The sequence below is a fragment of the Oncorhynchus gorbuscha genome, linkage group LG25 (assembly GCF_021184085.1).
Source record: "Oncorhynchus gorbuscha isolate QuinsamMale2020 ecotype Even-year linkage group LG25, OgorEven_v1.0, whole genome shotgun sequence".
NCBI classification, from domain to species: Eukaryota; Metazoa; Chordata; class Actinopteri; order Salmoniformes; family Salmonidae; genus Oncorhynchus; species Oncorhynchus gorbuscha.
The window spans coordinates 18,280,022-18,300,481 of NC_060197.1; the positions used below are offsets into that span (position 1 = coordinate 18,280,022).

The 20,460-nt window shown below is 43.5% G+C and overlaps 1 protein-coding gene across 2 annotated transcripts in view; it reads left to right on the top strand.

Moving 5' to 3' along the window:
• The window catches only part of LOC124013529 (chemokine-like protein TAFA-5), a 179,525-nt gene that overhangs the window by 137,830 nt on the left and 21,235 nt on the right, over window positions 1-20,460 (top strand). For both annotated transcript variants that reach the window (XM_046327832.1, XM_046327833.1), the window contains exon 3: window positions 11,974-12,101. In XM_046327832.1, the coding sequence (XP_046183788.1) occupies window positions 11,974-12,101 (128 nt within the window). The remainder of the gene's footprint in view (window positions 1-11,973; window positions 12,102-20,460) is intronic.

A 20,460-nucleotide genomic window follows, 5' to 3' on the forward strand; every position in this document is an offset into this window, starting at 1 on the left:
CCCTTCTTTACATCAGCTGATGTCACAAAGTGCTGTACAGAAACACAGCCTGAAACCCCAAAAAGCAAGCAATGCAGTTGTATAATCATTGAACACGGGTCACTTTAATAATGTTTACATACTGTTTTTCCCACTTCATATGTATATACTGTATTCTAGTCAAGGCTCATCCTACAGTATATAACTACTGCTGTAAACACATTTTCTATTCATATATTGTCCATACAGAATACATACTATACATATATATGTTTATATTCCAGACTCTGACATTGCTCGTTCTAATATTTATTTTTATTTTGGGGATTTGTGTCTATTGTTTTGTATTGTTCAGTATCACTGCACTGTCTGGGGGTAGAAGCACAAGCATTTCGCTGCACCTGCAACAACATTGGCAAAATATGTTATATATGTTAATTTTATTTTATTTTATTTATACCCCACAGTTAATATTTGCTGTATTTTTATTCCTCTAACAGACAGCCTGGGCTTAATCACCTGCATCACAATTACAATTACCATCAAAACACCCTCAATCCCTTCCTGACCTGAGCGGTGTTGTTCTCAATCGATGTGGAAAGAAATCGGTCAGAAATCGCAGATCGGGAAAGTCATAACCAGACTGTTTTCTTCTTCCTCTTTTTAGCATCAACAAACATGGGGGCCGTTGTTTCCCTAACCTTTCCTATTGATCAAAACTGATCTTTCTAAATGTCACGTTAAAACTCGTTGGCTTACTCAGAGCTACAGGTATTATCTGGTCTGCTACACACACACACACACACACACACACACACACACACACACACACACACACACACACACACACACACACACACACACACACACACACACACACACACACACACACACACACACACACACACACACACACACACACACACACACACACGCACACACACACACACACACACTCATACATGCATTGCATGCAAAAACACGCCGGCCCAACGCAGACACACACACGCACACGTACCCTCTCAGTGCTTCTAGGCGTCCATTGGGATAATTACAAGAGGTCATCTTGGTGTGGTGGGCATATCCAATTAGCCTAATTAGCCATTGATGGTGTGTCTGTGGGTCTCTGCCACATTAGCCAAGTTTTAATCAGTCTGTTCTTCTTTTTCTGTGTCCGTCTACTGCTCCTGTTCATTAACCTCAATGGGCCTTTCAGAGATTCAGACAGAGACATTGACAGAGGGCTTCATAGGGAAGGAATATTGAAGTAGTTGGACTTCAGTGGAAAGTTTTGAGATGTTTCTTTAGCTCCCGAGTTCTCCCGATAACTTTGACAGTCAAGATAAAAATAGGATAATAGCGAAACATGTTATGGCTTTTTCTTTGTGCTTTGTGACGCACTACGGCTGTGTGTGCGTGGGTGCGTGCGTATTTTCTTGCATGCGTGTGTGTGTGTTTGTATGTGTTTGTGTCCACGAATCAGATCAGATTTTGATCTTTAACTGAGCACTTTCCAAGCAGGGGGGAATGATGCATTCTGATCCATTCTGACTTATGCAGCAAAAACATCAGGGCGAAGTTAAAGATCAGAAATCGACATCAGTGCTGGCTGGGGATGCACAACACAACAGCAATTATGACAGCTACATACAGACCTTAATGCTCTCCCTCCATGTGGTGCTGCACACCTTACACACACATGAAATCAAATGTTTATTTGTCACATGCGCCGAATACAACAAGTGTAGATTTTACCATGAAATGCTTACTTACAAGCCCTTAACCAACAGTGCAGTTCAAGATGAAGAAAATATTGACCAAGTAGACTAAAATAAAAAGTAATAATAAAAGTAACACAATAAGAATAACAATAACGAGGCTTTATACAGGGGGCACCGGGTCAGTGTGCGGGGAAACAGGCTAGTTGAGGTAATCTGTACATGTAGGAGGGGGCGAAGTGACTATGCAAAGGTAACAAATAAACAGCGAGTGTACAAAAGGGGGGTGGGGTTCAATGTAAATTGTCCGGTGGCGATTTTATGAATTGTTCAGCAGTCTTAAGGCTTGGGGGTAGAAGCTGTTGAGGAGCCTTTTGGTCCTAGACTTGGCGCTCCGGTACCACATCCCCTCACACACATGCACACACACACACACGCTCACACACACACACACACACACACTGCTTCCCTCCTCATTCATTGTCTCAATTGAGACTGTGCTGATCTCTGCGTCGGCCATCAGTCACAGAACCCGTCTTAACTGGGTCAAGACTGCTGGGGACCCGGGAAACCAGTACCTCCTCTTCGTTTCTATCATCCTCTCTGACTCTGACAGGACCGTCAGCGGCTCTCGTTTACAGCTGAAGCCGGGGAATCACTCACAATTAATAGAGACCCCAGGAATTCAGAGCGGAGGAGGAACATGGAACGTTTAACCGTTTAACTGTTGATACTTTTGTAATATGCAGTGCTGCCTGGAATTACAGCCAACAGTACAGGAGCAGTTTCACCTAATTAATGTGCAACCAGAGGGGGAAAAAACTTGAGACCACCTTTACTCCACACATAGAGACACATACAAGCTCTCCCTCCCCCACCATTTGGCAAATTTGACTATAATTATATCCTCCTGATTCCTGCTAACAAGCAAAAACAAAAAAAGCAAGCACCAGTGACACGGTCAATAAGAAAGTTGTCAGATGAAGCAGATGCTAAGCTACAGGACTGTTTTGCTACATATTAGAGAGATTTTAGAAATTGAAATGAGAGTAATTTGTTGTTTAATTTTGGATATCAAACTTCATCAGGAATAGCGTATCTTCTGATCTAGAGAAATAACTGTCTTGCTAAAATCCAATGATGAAGCTACTTGATTATCAAACATAAAATTTTTTCATTTTGTTTTCATTCTTGTAGCAACTCAAGATTTCCGAAGGTAATAGTCACTGAAAAAAGGCAACTCACACTCTAAAAAAAAGGTTATTGAGGAGGTCTTTCTCAGGAGTGAGGATGATATGTGTAACACATTTTTTGCACATTAGGAAAGGTTCTTTACTTCTGTGATGGTAGTGAAGAACGATCCTGATTTTGCCCTCTCCACAATGTTTTCCTTTATGTCATGAAATGCTACACTGTTAAAAAAAATCTGTAATTTTACCATACACTACAGGCTACTGGTCCCAGTGAAAGAATGGTAAATAACAAGTTACAGAATTGTGTGTGTTTCTGCCAACCGTCAGTGGAAGTGTTGTACCAGTTTAAGTGTTTGATGGTTATCTTGTCAACGGTTGAGCAAATCTTCTAACTCTGTCAGTGCTGTAATCTTTGTAAGAGCATTTGTGACAATAAAGAGCTGCACTGTTAAGTGGTTACTGTGCCTGTGCCTGTATTTTGCAGCCAGGTCACCCATGATACAAGTCAGTATTCGATATCCATCCATGTCTAAGGAGGTCAGGAGATTATGTGGAAACTGGCCACTAGGGGCAACACGGAGCACTGTTACCTTCAAGTAGGTTTCGGTTTTGATACATTGTTGTCGGCAGGGATGGTGGCTGGGTACAAGCATGTGCCAAAGTTTGCATGTTTAAAACCAGAGATAGAAAGTCAATTTTGTTTTAAACCTACTCCAAACCTTAACCCTTACCTTAACCATTCAGAGTGAATACCTCACCTTAAGATTTAGGAGTTAATGCCTAAATTTAACCCTAACCTTAAACTTAACCTTAACCCCCTAGAGTCGACCCCCAATCTAAATAATATAATTAAAAATTCCCCATCAAAATCCGTTAGTTTAAGCCACAATGAACAGCCTGATCAACTCTATGCAAGAAGATGTGTCACACTGGATCAGACAAATGGAGGTTACACCAGATACTGGCTGGTTTTCTGATCCACACCACTACTTTTTTAAAGGTATCTGTGACCAACAAGATGTATATCTGTATTCCCAGCCATGTGAAATCCAGAGACTAGGGATTAATTTATTCATTTCAATTCACTCATTTCCTTATATGAACTGTAACTCAGTAAAATCTTTGAAATTGTTTCATGTTACATTTAGATTTTTGTATATATTACTCTATAGAATATCTTCCACAAATAATAGTGCGATATGTAGCTGTAGTAATTTCCCCTCCCCATCACTAGTGCTTTGAGAGACTAGTCAAGGATCACCTCCACCCTACCTGTCACCTTAGACCCACTTCAATTTGCTTACCGCCCCAATATGTCCACAGACGATGTATTCACCATTACACTGCACACTGCCCTATCCCATCTTGACAATAGGAAAACCTATGTAAGAATGCTGTTCATTGACTACAGCTCAGCATTCAACAACATAGTACCTTCCAAACTCATCATTAAGCTTGAAACCCTGGGTCTCGACCCTGCCCTGTGCAACTGGGTCCTGGACTTCCTAACGGGCCTCCCATAGGTGGTGAAGGTAGGAAACAACATCTCCACTCTACTGATCCTTAACACTGGGGCCCCACAAGGGTGCGTTCTCAGCTCCCTCCTGTACTCCCTATTCACCCACGACTGCGTGGCCATGCACACCTCCAACTCAATCATCAAGTTTGCAGACAACACAACGGTGTTGTTGATTACCAACAACGACAAGAAAGCCTACAGGGAGGACGTGAGGGCCCTTGGAGTGTGGTGTCAGGAAAATAACCTCTCACTCAATGTCAGACAAACAAAAGAGATGATCGTGGACTTGAGGAAACAGCAAAGGGAGCACCCCCCTATCCACATTGACAGGACAGCAGTGGAGAAGGTGGAACGTTTTAAGTTCCTCTGTGTTCATATCACAGACAAACTGAAATGGTCCACACACACAGACAGGATAGTGAAGAAGGCATACCAGTACCTCTTCAACCTCAGGAGGCTGAAATAATATGGCTTGACGCCAAAAACCGTCACTAACTTTTACAGGTGCCAATCGAGAGCATCCTGTCGGGCTTATCACTGCCTGGTACGGAAACTACACCGTCCACAACCGCAAGGTGGTGGTGCAGTCTGCACAGCTCATCACCGGGTGCAAACTACCTGCCCTCTAGGACACCTGCAACACCCGATGTCACAGGAAGGCAAAAAAGATCATCAAGGACAATTACCACCCGAGCCACTGCCTGTTCACCCCGCTTCCACCCAGAAGGCGAGGTCAGTACAGTTGCATCAAAGCTGGGACAGAGCGATTGAAAAACAGCTTCTATCTCAAGGCCATCCGATTGTTAAACACCCTCCACTAACACAGAGAGGTAGCTGCCTACCTACAGACTTGATATCATTGTTCACTTTAATAAATGGAAAACTAGTCACTTTAATAATGCCACTTTAAGAATGTATACATATCTTGCATTACTCATCTCATATGTACAGTACATAATGTAGACTGTATCCTTCACTATCTATTCTTTACTATCTATTACATCTTCGCCACTCTGTCACTGCTCATCCATATATTTTATACTTATATGTTCTTATCCCATTCCTTTACTATATTGTGTGTTTTTGGTTTTGTTGTGGAATTTGTTAGATATTAGGTTTTGTTGTGGAATTTTTAGATATTACCTGTTTGATACTGCTGCACTGCCGGATCTAGAAGCATAAGCATTTCCCTACAATCTCAATAACATCTGCTAACCATGTGTATGTGACTAATAACATTTTATTTTATATGTTATACTGTACAAAGCAAACATCACTGTCCCTTTCATGGTACACGGTTGAATATTGAGAGAGAGGATGTGAAGGTTAGAAATCTCATATCTTGAAGAAATACACTGTTTAGTGTTCAGCAGTCTTTGTGTATTATGTGGTGAGAATAGGGAATAAACACTGGTTATGTGGGAAATCTGCCAAGAAAAGGTTATGCATAATTTAGAGTGGATTTGTTTGGTATGGAGAGGTCAATAGAGGCTAAATTGCCTGATTCACACGAGAGAGGAGAGAGAGACAGAGAGAGGGAGGGGGTAGAAAGAGAGGGAAGGAGGGAGCGACAGAAAGAGATAGAAAGACAGAGGCACCCACAGAGAAGGAGAAGAGAGAGAGAGAGAGATAGGGGATTAAGTGTTATGTGTTGTGTCCTGAGGGGGCATTGGTTTAGCCCAGCTTTATACGTTCTTCATTAACAAGTTAAACATTGAGCTGACACATCTGGGAGTCTGAGTGTGAACAGGAACATCATGTAGCACTACGTGTTCTGTGTGCTTTTCATTATTGCTAAGTGTACTGGTATGCTATCTTGTTGTTTCTGCCTGTGTGTCCTCTCATAGGAATTATAATTCAAGGATAGCTAATGACTAGGTCCAGTAGTTTTCCCGGACCTTTTACCGGGCCATATTATACAGCAATCTCTCAACAGTACATGGCTACATATGAACCTGACTTGGGGAAACTACCAATAACTTACATTCTATATATTTATAGTACCTGTCAAAAGTTTGGACACACCTACTCAGTCCAGGGTTTTTCTATATTTTTACTATTTTCTTCATTGTAGAATAATAGTGAAGACATCACAACTATGAAATAACACATATGGAATCATGTAGTAATCTAATTGTGTTAAACAAATCAAAAACCCTTGAGTGTCCAAACTTTTGACTGGTACTGTATATATTATTATATTTTCTTCTGATCATGTAAAGTATGTACAACGCATTACACATAATGGCTTGATATAGAAAATAAAAAGAGCAGAATAGCAAAATGTTTCAATGTTTGGGAAGGAACAGCCGACTGGGCCTTGGTGTCTGTCTGGTGCAGATGTACTGACGGAGGTCCCAGCAGACCTGAGTTATTATTAAATTATCTCCATCGGCGAAGACTCCTGTTCAGGTTGACATTTCCTCCTCTGGCTTACTGCTTCTCCAGGCTATGTTTGTGCGTGTGTGTTTGGATGGAGGAAATGTCAGAGCACATCTGCAAGTGAACGATATCACTGAAGACCTCCCATCCCGCTCCACATACTTCCCCCAGTGTGCCTGATGGCTCAGACAACACACACACACACACACACACACACACACACACACACACACACACACACACACACACACACACACACACACACACACACACACACACACACACACACACACACACACACACACACACACACACACACACACACACACACACACACACACACACACACACATAGATATATGCCGTGGGCACTGGCAGACACCAAGAACATTGGCATGTAAAAGAAAAAGCCAATTATGCACAAATATGGCACCTACAAAAACACAGTGGTATGCTACATTGTACAAATATTCCAAAGGCTTGAAATGAAACCTTTGGATATTGAACCACTAACATCTATAGTACATTTACATCATTGTAACGTAGATGCTGGGAGTCGAGAAGCAGGTGCAGGTGGTAAGCTCCAGTCGCAGGACGATGCCAATCAGAGGGTGATGGCCCCGAGGAAGAGACGCAGGGGTGAAGATGGAAATCACAGAAGATGTTGGGATCCAGAATGTCCTCCACCGGAACCAACACCGCTCCTCTGGGCCGTACCCCTCCCAGTCCAACAGGTACTGGAGCTGACCCCACGACGTTGGGAGTCCAGTAGGGATCTGACAGCATAGGTGGGAGCTCCCTCAACATCCAAGGGGGGCTGAGGTGTGTCGTAGGGGACAGCATCAGCCAGGGGACCAGGAACCACCGGCCTGAGAAGAGAGACATGAAAAGAAGGGGAGATAGAGTAGTCACTGGGAAGCTGTAACCTATATGTCACCTTGTTGACCCCACAGAGAACATTGAACAGCCCCACAAACCAGCTCTCAGCTTCTTGCAGGGCAGGCGGAGTGGGAGGTTCCCGGTAGAGAGCCAGACACGATCCCCAGGATAGAACACGGGAGTTTCACTACAGTGGCGGTCTGCCTACTCCTTCTGACAGTGGACGGCGCGCTGGAGTCTCACGTGAGCCTTGCGCCACAATTCTTCTGCGCGCCTGAACCACTCAACGGAGACAATGTCCCCCGGAAGGTCACTATGTCAGGAAAACCTGCTGGAATAGTGCATTAGGAGAGCAGTAAGGAGACCAGAGAGAGGGATGAAATGATAGGATTTAGAAAATCTATTCACAACCACCAAAATGGTGGTAAAACCGTCAGAGGAGGGGAGATCAGTGACAAAGTCAATGGATAGATGAGACCAGGGACGCTGAGGTAGGAGAAGGGGAAAGGGTTTCATGGCTGGAGCGTGCCGGGGGGATTTGGTCTGACCACATATGGAACAGGAGTTGACGTAGCGACAAACGTCCTGCACCAAGGTAGGCCAACAATACTTCTCGGAGATAGATTGGGTAGTGCGAGAAATACCTGGATGTCCAGTGACGACAGCTGTGTGCGCCCAGGTCAGCAGCCAATCCCTTATCCCCGTGGGAACGTAGATGTGCTCAGGAGGGCAGGTAGTGGGTGTGGGCTCCCTATCTAGAGCCTGGCAGACCTCCCACTCCGCCTGCCCTACGTCCCAGACCACTCGAGAGGAAGAGATTATGGGTGCATCCTGGACAGGAACCTCTACCGAATCGTAAAGACGGGACAAGACATCGGCTTTGGTGTTCTTTGAAACTGGGTGATAGCTCGGCGTGAAGTCAAATCTTATAAAGAACAGGGCCCACCTTGCTTGGTGCAGAAAAAAAAAAGTTGGGCTTGTAAGTAAGCATTTCACTGTAAGGTCTACAACTGTTGTATTCGGGGGCATGTGACAAATACAATTTGATTTGAAAGTGAATGTGCATGTGAGTGTGTGTGTGTGTGTGTGTGCATGTGTGTGTATTCTTGTGCATGCGAGCGAGTGTGCATGGATGTGAATGTGAAGCAAGAGAAGCCTGTCCTGGGGCATAATTGATTGCTCTTGTGTGGTCATTGTGTGAACAACCACAGCACAGGGAGCGAAAGTGACACGACGCAATGTGAAAACAGGCCTAAAGCAGATCCCATTGAGCCTTGATTACTGTTGCTCTACATTTCTCTATTAGAGCCAACTTTAGGACTGATTAGGCCTTTTGTCTGAAGGCGTGTTATGTTACGACACTCCTGAGTTGATTGTTGAGCTGTGTTCAAGTGTTCTTTGTGTTTATACAATTAGCTTATTACAAAGGAACATTTCAGAAGTTAAAAAAATATGAAATCGAATGCAGAATGTGGCAATGAGAATCATCAGTGTTTTGCAATGTTTATTCTTAGAATGACATTCATCATTATAAAGCTTCACAGAACATGTTTTTTAGAGTACATTTGTTTAATCTAGTCTCATGAGTAGGAGGGAACTGCTTCTATGATCTATGATCTCAGTGAGTTATAGGCACACACCAAATTCTCCAGTGTTAACTAAAAGCAACACTGAAAAGCAACACTGAACTTTTTCTGAAAAGTACTTTTTATCTAATGACTAACTACCAGGATGGTTCAAAATACATTCTGAGTGGGCAGGGAGCTTATATTCATGAGCTCGCCTTGACTGACAGCTTTTTGAAAAGCCTATGTCAAGCAACTTGGATGCAGTGAGCAGTGTTGCAGTAAAATCATCTCAAGCAAATTTGGTGATAAGCAACATTGAAATTGCATCAATTCTCTCTCTAATATATATATATATATACAATGCTCAAAAAATAAAGGGAACACTAAAATAACACATCCTACATCTGAATGAATGAAATATTCTTATTAAATACTTTTTTCTTTACATAGTTGAATGTGCTGACAACAAAATCACACAACAATTATCAATGGAAATCAAATGCATCAACCCATAGAGGTCTGGATTTGGAGTCAAACTCAAAATTAAAGTGGAAAACCACACAACAGGCTGATCCAACTTTGATGTAATGTCCTTAAAACAAGTCAAAATGAGGGTCAGTAGTGTGTATGGCCTCCACGTGCTTGTATGACCTCCCTACAAGTATAAAGATGTTCATGAAGAAATAGTGTACTGCTGTTTTAAGTTAGAAATGTAACACTTCAGAGTACTTACACAATGAATACATTGCAGGTAGGGGGATGTTCACACGGGATGTTCACACCTACAGTAGCCAGGCTATAAAGAGTCTATTGTCCTGCTAATCGGGCTACACATTTTTGAAAACATGTTTTCAAAATGTCACCACCTGTCCATCACTACTGTAAATAAAAACACGGCATCTTGTTTACATCTTGTTTACATTCTTTATTGTAACCACAGTGTCACAAATAATTTGTATCTACCTTTCCAATTACTTTCAGAGTTTGGGATTAATTTGATTAATATTATGGTGTTTATATTCCAAGAAAAACAAAAAACCCTCTGGGTTTCCATTAGGATGGAACGGAAAATATGGCACTGTACAACGTGACGGTCGGGAGTAGGCTACACAGTACTGGGCTAGTTAAAGAGCTTAAGAATATCCGTGTTGTGCGCAGGGACCGGGGTTCAATTCCCTGACAGGGGAGGAAGGAGTAGGTTGTCCTTGTAAATAAGAATTTGTTCTTATTGCCTAGTTCTGACTTGCCTAGTTAAATAAAGGTTACACTAAGATTACACTGAGATTCAGTTAAAATAATACATCTAATTGATTTATTACCCTCCATTGACCCCAATATATACATTAATTATGCATGTAAAGTAATCAATAAGTTCTAGTATGGCAACATGAATAAGTGTATTTCAAGCTATAATCCAACATTATTGGATATAATGGAAACAATGTTTTACTCTCCACAGAGTAAAACTGACACAATCACACTCTCACACTAAACACTGGTTATTAGCAGGTTATTAACACCAATACTGGGGTTCTTTTATACCACTGCGTGTTCATTTAACAATTGAATCAACACAAGAATTATTCAACTGAAAAATCAACACTAGATAACACTGGCCAATTTGCTGTGTATGGATCAAAACATATGTATCTTTCTTGCATATGGTTTGTTACTAGATCTGAATATCATAGGTGTCATGATAGAATATGGCAATATATTTCAGTGTAACAATTCACCCTCTATGTTTTGTTTGTCTCCCAATGCTTCACAATCTCATTTACAGATGGAAAATAAATCTCTCCCTCTTATAGATGTCTATCTCCCTTTTTCCCTCTCCCTAACTCTTTCTCTCTCTGAAGGCCAGTTGAGGGTGCCATTTGTCTGAAGGTGTGCAGGGCTGGGATTAGTGTGTCCTTCTTTTTTAAATTAGTCTTTTGTATATGAAGTCCCTACACCAAAGAGCCTACCTCAAATACAATGCTCTGTGATTAGACAGACAGTTTGGTTGGTTTCAGAAGAAGTGTTTATTATTAATCCATACTCTATCTGTTGATTAGTCCACAGTCAAGCTGGATAAGGATGCCCATGAACATGTTTCAGAAGTGCGTCATCACAAACTTTGACAAGCCCAGACAAGGCTGATGTAGAAAAAGAAAGATTAGTGATACTATTTTGGATGTACAGAAGTAGGATCTTCATTTGAGCCAGTTTGCTAAAGCAGAAGATAATCCTGCAGCAACAAGAAATGTTAATTATTATGTGGATTATAATTTATGAACATTTTGGTAGGGGTTGATCAATTTGTCGTAAGAGAAAATCAGGTCTGAAATTTCAACGTTGAAATTTCTGAAACTTCAGAAACCTTTTTTTAACCTCAAATACACGGCAGGAAAGTTTTCATGTCACAGATTGATACAATTAAGATCATACATCTGTAGGGTGAGCGAGTCAGGCGGATTTCAGTAACGCAGAATATTTGATCGTACTCTGGCTCTGTGTGCTAACTATGCAATAGTTAATATGATCTTGCCATATATCCAGAAGGATACTAATTGTAGTGCCTCAATCAATTGAGTTTATAGAACCAAAATAGCATCTGAAAATAATATAAATACCTGCTTATTGTTTTAAACACTGAGACTGTGTTTTGACCCTTCCGAATGAGGTTAACCATGTCTCTCTATTTCTCCCTTTCTTATCATCCTCTCTCCCTCCCTCCCTCCCTCACTCCGCAGCTAGTATCGTTCGGACGAAACAGTGGTGTGAGATGGTCCCATGTTTGGAAGATGAGGGCTGTGACCTGTTAATCAATAAATCTGGATGGACTTGTACACAACCAGGAGGCAGAGTCAAAACCACTACAGTGAGTTTTATTTACAGAATGTATATTCTTTCTCACTATGTTTGAAAGCACATTGTGGGGGTAACTCCTTGGAATTAGAATGACCAGAATGTTTACTTGAATAGGTATGTAAATTATAGTCATTCTAATTCCATCAACCACCAATGAGTAGCCTCAACCCAGTGTGAACCTTTTCTCACTCACTCACTAACCACACCACAAGCTATGACTTGGCTCCCAATTCAGTTTAGATCCCGACAGTTCCACAGTTCCATCCCAGAATTAGCTACACTATCTGGCAGCAGATAGCAGAACGCTCGTATTAATGAATCCAACCCCATCCACGTACAACTAAGCAAGCGTACTTAAAATGCTTCTCCGCTCCCTCCTACTTCTCCCCAACAACACAGTGGTTTGTTTACCTGTTCATCGCTCGCAATTAGTTTGAATTAAGGTTCCCTCTTAAACCCGATGACTGGAGCAGATGGAGTCTTCACGGCAGGCATTTTGGGGAGACAAATAGCCTCCCTCCCTCGCTTCACTCACGCACACACTGTAAGACTTTATGTAATTTCAACAGTAAAACACTGTAAAATTACAGTAAAATACCTTGTGTTTTACAGAATTGATGCTCTAGATTGCACTGCATTATGGGTAAAATGCTGAAAAATAATAATTGTTGTAATGTTTAGGCTTTGCTGTACCACAGCCTCTCAGTGCCATAGTGAATAAACACACATATTCGTAACCATTATGTTTGCAACATTACAACATAACATTACTAACAGCTTGTTTCTAGCCCAAACCGTTCAAAAGATATGACCCATAATACAGGCGCAATGATTTTTTTTCTATGCGGCAATGTTAAAAAATATTGTTGTTTTTACAGTATTATACAACTAACAGCAATGTACTGTTAATTATTTCCAGTAAATTGCCGTAAATCGCAATGCACTCTGTGTGATATTAGGCATAACTGGTCAATTACACAGTCAATTCCAATGAAACTTGGATTGAACAGTAAATTACCTTAAAGAAGTTGTGTATTTAAATGGTACTGTAATTCCACCCCACAGAATACAGTACCCTACACTGTAAAACTAGAGAAGTTCTGGCTACTCAAACATTTTAGGAAACCAATTACCTATAAACATTAAATTAAGAAATTTAAATAGCTGAAGTGAGCAATACTACTTTACATTTACATTTAAGTCATTTAGCAGACGCTCTTATACAAATGCATTTTTAAAAATGTAAACGTCAATTTAACGCCCCCACTAAGTCATACCTCCAATAATTTCCCAGTGTGCCTTGCCTTTTCGAATGAATTGTAGAGTTACCACCCATTGGCCAGCACACAATTGGCTCAGCATAGTCCAGGTTAGGGGAGGGTTTGGCCCAGGTCGGGCATCATTGTAAATAAGGATTTGTTCTTAACTGACTTACCTACTTAAATAATTTTTAAATTAAATAATATTGATGAATAAATCACTTTATTTGTTAGTGACAGAGACATTGTTGCTGAATTTGTTCGTTTTCATTCCTGTGGCCTTTGACAAGTGAGTTCTTTGGCAAATATGATTAATTACATATATCATAAGGCCTTATACAGTGGCCTGAAAAAGTCATAGTTTACAGGTCATGTCAGGCCTGCAAGTAGGGTTGCAAAATTCCACAAACCATAATCTTCTAACCAGGATTTCTGGAAAATTTACCAGACTTTTGCAACACTAACTCTAAATCACATTATGCTGGTTTGCAAATAGATGTGTCATTTCTATTGGAATCTACCCACTGTCGGTTATCCGACAGCTAAAATTGCAATTTGTATTCATAATGACTGCCAGGGTTAAGAACAGTGGGAGGAAGCTACCTAAGCCATTTAAACTTATTGAGGCGATGGGTTCCCCTACAGGAACTCCACCCCCCCATTCAGCTGAAAAGATGGCGCAGGGAATGCAAAAATATTCTTTAGAAATATTTAACCTCCACACATTAACAAGTCCAATACCTCAAATGAAAGATAAACAACTTGTTCATCTACCCAGCGTGTCATATTTTTAAAATGCTTTACGCCGAAAACACAACATATATTTATGTTAGACCACCACCAAACCACAGAAAAAACGTAGCCATTTTTCCAGCAAAAGATAAAAATCACAAAAGCAGGATTTAAAAAGAAATCAATCACTAACCTCTTGAAAATCTTCATCAAGATGACAGTCATATGACATGTTACACAGTACATTTATGTTTTGTTTGATAATATGCATTTTATATCCATAAATCTCGGTTTACATTGACGCCATGTTCAGAAAATCCTCCAAAATATCCGGAGGAATTATAGAAAGCTACGCCAGATAACAGAAATACTTTGACTAAAGATACATGTTCTACATATAATTAAAGATACACTGGTTCTTAATGCAACCGCTGTGTCACATTTTTATTTTTATGTTATGGAAAAAGCCTAACATTGCAATAATCTGAGACGGCGCTCAGACGTAACAATATTTCCCTGCCATGTTGGAGTCAACAGAAATACAAAATTACAACGTAAATATTCCCTTACCTTTGATGATCTTTTATCAGAATGTAGTGCAAGGAGTCCTAGTTCAACAATAAATTGTTTTGTTTCATAATGTTCAATTCTAGTGTCCAAGTAGCAGCATTTGCTACCACTTTCAGCTCAAATGCCCAAAAAATGACTTCTGGTCCAGGATAACTTTGCATCAAAACTTCCAAATGACATATTACAGGTCGAAGAAACTGGTCAAACTAAGTGCAGAATCAATCTTCAGGATGTTATAATCATATATATCCAATAGCATTCCAACTGGATCATTCGTTTTCATCTGGGGCTGATTGGAACAGCCGAAGCACTCAAAGGCAAACGCGCCTCAACAAAATGGCATCCTTTTGCGACACCAACTACTTTCCTTCCCATTAGATCAAAGTTAACAGCAAATGCTCCATTACACTTTCTACTGAATGAGGACATCTACTGGAAGACGTAGGAAGTGTTTCCAGATCCATAACTTGTTGGGGAGGGAGGGGGCGATGACGTCAAAGTTGCCCCAACTTTCAGGATTTCAAAACTTGTTTGGAAGATTGTCTGTTATAGTTCTGTTATACTCACAGACATAATTCAAACGGGTTTAGAAACTTCAGAGTGTTTTCTATCCAATATTAATAATAATATGCATATATTAGCAATTTAGGACAGATTTTGATGCAGTTCACTATGAGCACGCAATTCATCCAAAGTGGAAATACTGTCATGTTTTGTCATTGATTATCATGTCTTGTCCCTGTGCTTCCCCTTCTATTCGTTTCCCTCTGCTGGTCTTATTAGGTTCTGTCCCTCTTTCTATCCCTCTCTCTCCCCCTCCCTCTCTCACTCTCTCGCTCTCTCTTCTCTCTATCGTTCCGTTCCTGCTCCCAGCTGTTCCTATTCCCCTAATCAATCATTTAGTCTTCCCACACCTGTTCCCGATCCTTTTCCCTGATTAGAGTCCCTATTTCTCTCCTTGTTTTCCGTTCCTGCCCTGTCGGATCCTTGTCTAATATTCACCGTGCTGTGTCTATGTATTGCCCTGTCGTGTCGTGTTTCCCTCAGATGCTGCGTGGTGAGCAGGTGTCCGAGTCTGCTAGGTTCAAGTGCCTTCCCGAGGCAACCTGCAGTTCTTGATCAAGTCTCCAGTCTGTTCTCGTCTTTACGAGTAGTATTATGCCTTTTGTTTTGTAAAGTTTCTTTACTGGATTAAAAACTCTGTTTTCGCCAAGTCGCTTTTGGGTCCTCATTCACCTGCATAACAGAAGGATCCGACCAAGGAATGGACCCAGCGACTACAGATGCTCGTAACACTGCCGTCGAGATCCAAGGAGCCATGCTCGGCAGACACGAGCAGGAATTGTCTGCTGCTCGCCATGCCGTGGAGAACCTGGCCGCTCAGGTTTCCGACCTCTCTGGACAGTTCCAGAGTCTTCGTCTCGTGCCACCTGTTACTTCCTGGCCTGCCGAGCCTCCGGAACCTAGGGTTAAGAACCCACCTTGCTACTCCGGGCAGCCCACGGAGTGCCGCTCCTTTCTCACCCAGTGTGATATTGTGTTCTCTCTCCAACCCAACACATACTCTAGCGAGAGAGCTCGGGTTGCTTAATTTCACTCCTTACTGGCCGGGCTCGACACAGCTATCTGGGAGGCAAGGGCTGATTGTTCTAACAATTACCAGAACTTTAAAGAGGAGATGATTCGGGTTTTTGACCGTTCAGTTTTTGGTGGGGAGGCTTCTAGGGCCCTGGCTTCCCTATGCCAAGGTGATCTATCCATAACGGATTACTCTATAGAGTTTCGCACTCTTGCTGCCTCTAGTGACTGGAACGAGCCGGCGCTGCTCGCTCGTTTTCTGGAGGGACTCCACGCAGTGGTCAAAGATGAGATTCTCTCTCGGGAGGTTCCTTCCAGTGTGGACTCTTTGATTGCTCTCGCCATCCGCATAGAACGACGGGTAGATCTTCGTCACCAAGCTCGTGGAAGAGAGCTCGCGTCAACGGTGTTTCCCTGCTCCGCATCGCAACCATCTCCCTCCTCTGGCTCAGAGACTGAGCCCATGCAGCTGGGAGGTATTCGCATCTCGACCAAGGAGAGGGAACGGAGGATCACCAACCGCCTGTGCCTCTATTGCGGATTTGATGGACATTTTGTCAATTCATGTCCAGTAAAGGCCAGAGCTCATCAGTAAGCGGAGGGCTACTGGTGAGCGCTACTACTCAGGTCTCTTCATCTAGATCCTGTACTACTATGTCGGTCCATCTACGCTGGACCGGTTCGGGTGCTACATGCAGTGCCTTGATTGACTCTGGGGCTGAGGGTTGTTTCATGGACGAAGCATGGGCTCGGAAACATGACATTCCTTTCAGACAGTTAGACAAGCCTACGCCCATGTTTGCCTTAGATGGTAGTCATCTTCCCAGTATCAGATTTGAGACACTACCTTTAACTCTCACAGTATCTGGTAACCACAGTGAGACTATTTCTTTTTTGATTTTTCGTTCACCTTTTACACCTGTTGTTTTGGGTCATCCCTGGCTAGTATGTCATAATCCTTCTATTAATTGGTCTAGTAATTCTATCCTATCCTGGAACGTTTCTTGTCATGTGAAGTGTTTAATGTCTGCCATCCCTCCCATTTCTTCTGTCCCTACTTCTCAGGAGGAACCTGGCGATTTGACAGGAGTGCCGGAGGAATATCATGATCTGCGCACGGTCTTCAGTCGGTCCCGAGCCAACTCCCTTCCTCCTCACCGGTCGTATGATTGTAGTATTGATCTCCTTCCGGGGACCACTCCTCCTTGGGGTAGACTATACTCTCTGTCGGCTCCCGAACGGAAGGCTCTCGAGGATTATTTATCTGTGTCTCTTGACGCCGGTACCATAGTGCCTTCTTCCTCTCCGGCCGGGGCGGGGTTCTTTTTGTTAAGAAGAAGGACGGTACTCTGCGCCCCTGCGTGGATTATCGAGGGCTGAATGACATAACGGTTAAGAATCGTTATCCGCTTCCCCTTATGTCATCAGCCTTCGAGATTCTGCAGGGAGCCAGGTGCTTTACTAAGTTGGACCTTCGTAACGCTTACCATCTCGTGCGCATCAGAGAGGGGGACGAGTGGAAAACGGCGTTTAACACTCCGTTAGGGCATTTTGAGTACCGGGTTCTGCCGTTTGGTCTCGCCAATGCGCCAGCTGTTTTTCAGGCATTAGTTAATGATGTTCTGAGAGACATGCTGAACATCTTTGTTTTTGTCTATCTTGACGATATCCTGATTTTTTCACCGTCACTCGAGATTCATGTTCAGCACGTTCGACGTGTTCTACAGCGCCTTTTAGAGAATTGTCTCTACGTAAAGGCTGAGAAGTGCTCTTTTCATGTCTCCTCCGTTACTTTTCTCGGTTCCGTTATTTCCGCTGAAGGCATTCAGATGGATTCCGCTAAGGTCCAAGCTGTCAGTGATTGGCCCGTTCCAAGGTCACGTGTCGAGTTGCAGCGCTTTTTAGGTTTCGCTAATTTCTATCGGCGTTTCATTCGTAATTTCGGTCAAGTTGCTGCCCCTCTCACAGCTCTTACTTCTGTCAAGACGTGTTTTAAGTGGTCCGGTTCCGCCCAGGGAGCTTTTGATCTTCTAAAAGAACGTTTTACGTCCGCTCCTATCCTCGTTACTCCTGACGTCACTAGACAATTCATTGTCGAGGTTGACGCTTCAGAGGTAGGCGTGGGAGCCATTCTATCCCAGCGCTTCCAGTCTGACGATAAGGTTCATCCTTGCGCTTATTTTTCTCATCGCCTGTCGCCATCTGAGCGCAACTATGATGTGGGTAACCGTGAACTGCTCGCCATCCGCTTAGCCCTAGGCGAATGGCGACAGTGGTTGGAGGGGGCGACCGTTCCTTTTGTCGTTTGGACAGACCATAAGAACCTTGAGTACATCCGTTCTGCCAAACGACTTAATGCCCGTCAAGCTCGTTGGGCGTTGTTTTTCGCTCGTTTCGAGTTTGTGATTTCTTACCGTCCGGGTAGCAAAAACACCAAGCCTGATGCCTTATCCCGTCTGTTTAGTTCTTCTGTGGCTTCTACTGATCCCGAGGTGATTCTTCCTTATGGGCGTGTTGTCGGGTTAACAGTCTGGGGAATTGAAAGACAGGTTAAGCAAGCACTCACGCACACTGCGTCGCCGCGCGCTTGTCCTAGTAACCTCCTTTTCGTTCCTGTTTCCACTCGTCTGGCTGTTCTTCAGTGGGCTCACTCTGCCAAGTTAGCTGGTCATCCCGGTGTTCGAGGCACTCTTGCGTCTATTCGCCAGCGCTTTTGGTGGCCGACTCAGGAGCGTGACACGCGCCGTTTCGTGGCTGCTTGTTCGGACTGCGCGCAGACTAAGTCGGGTAACTCTCCTCCTGCCGGTCGTCTCAGACCGCTCCCCATTCCTTCTCGACCATGGTCTCACATCGCCCTAGACTTCATTACCGGTCTGCCTTTGTCTGCGGGGAAGACTGTGATTCTTACGGTTGTCGATAGGTTCTCTAAGGCGGCACATTTCATTCCCCTCGCTAAACTTCCTTCCGCAAAGGAGACGGCACAAATCATCATCGAGAATGTGTTCAGAATTCATGGCCTCCCGTTAGACGCCGTTGCAGACAGAGGTCCGCAATTCACGTCACAGTTTTGGAGGGAGTTCTGTCGTTTGATTGGTGCGTCCGTCAGTCTCTCTTCCGGGTTTCATCCCCAGTCTAACGGTCAAGCAGAGAGGGCCAATCAGACGATTGGTCGCATACTACGCAGCCTTTCTTTCAGAAACCCTGCGTCTTGGGCAGAACAGCTCCCCTGGGCAGAATACGCTCACAACTCGCTTCCTTCGTCTGCTACCGGGTTATCTCCGTTTCAGAGTAGTCTGGGTTACCAGCCTCCTCTGTTCTCATCCCAGCTTGCCGAGTCCAGCGTTCCTCCGCTCAAGCGTTTGTCCAACGTTGTGAGCGCACCTGGAGGAGGGTGAGGTCTGCACTTTGCCGTTACAGGGCACAGACTGTGAGAGCCGCCAATAAACGCAGGATTAAGAGTCCAAGGTATTGTTGCGGCCAGAGAGTGTGGCTTTCCACTCGCAACCTTCCTCTTACGACAGCTTCTCGTAAGTTGACTCCGCGGTTCATTGGTCCGTTCCGTGTCTCCCAGGTCGTCAATCCTGTCGCTGTGCGACTGCTTCTTCCGCGACATCTTCGTCGCGTCCATCCTGTCTTCCATGTCTCCTGTGTCAAGCCTTTTCTTCGCACCCCCCTCCGTCTTCCCTCCCCCCCTCCCGTCCTTGTCGAGAGCGCACCTATTTACAAGGTACGTAAGATCATGGACATGCGTTCTCGGGGACGGGGTCACCAATACTTAGTGGATTGGGAGGGTTACGGTCCTGAGGAGAGGAGTTGGGTTCCGTCTCGGGACGTGCTGGACCGTTCGCTTATTGATGATTTCCTCCGTTGCCGCCAGGGTTCCTCCTCGAGTGCGCCAGGAGGCGCTCGGTGAGTGGGGGGGTACTGTCATGTTTTGTCATTGATTATCATGTCTTGTCCCTGTGCTTCCCCTTCTATTCGTTTCCCTCTGCTGGTCTTATTAGGTTCTGTCCCTCTTTCTATCCCTCTCTCTCCCCCTCCCTCTCTCACTCTCTCGCTCTCTCTTCTCTCTATCGTTCCGTTCCTGCTCCCAGCTGTTCCTATTCCCCTAATCAATCATTTAGTCTTCCCACACCTGTTCCCGATCCTTTTCCCTGATTAGAGTCCCTATTTCTCTCCTTGTTTTCCGTTCCTGCCCTGTCGGATCCTTGTCTAATATTCACCGTGCTG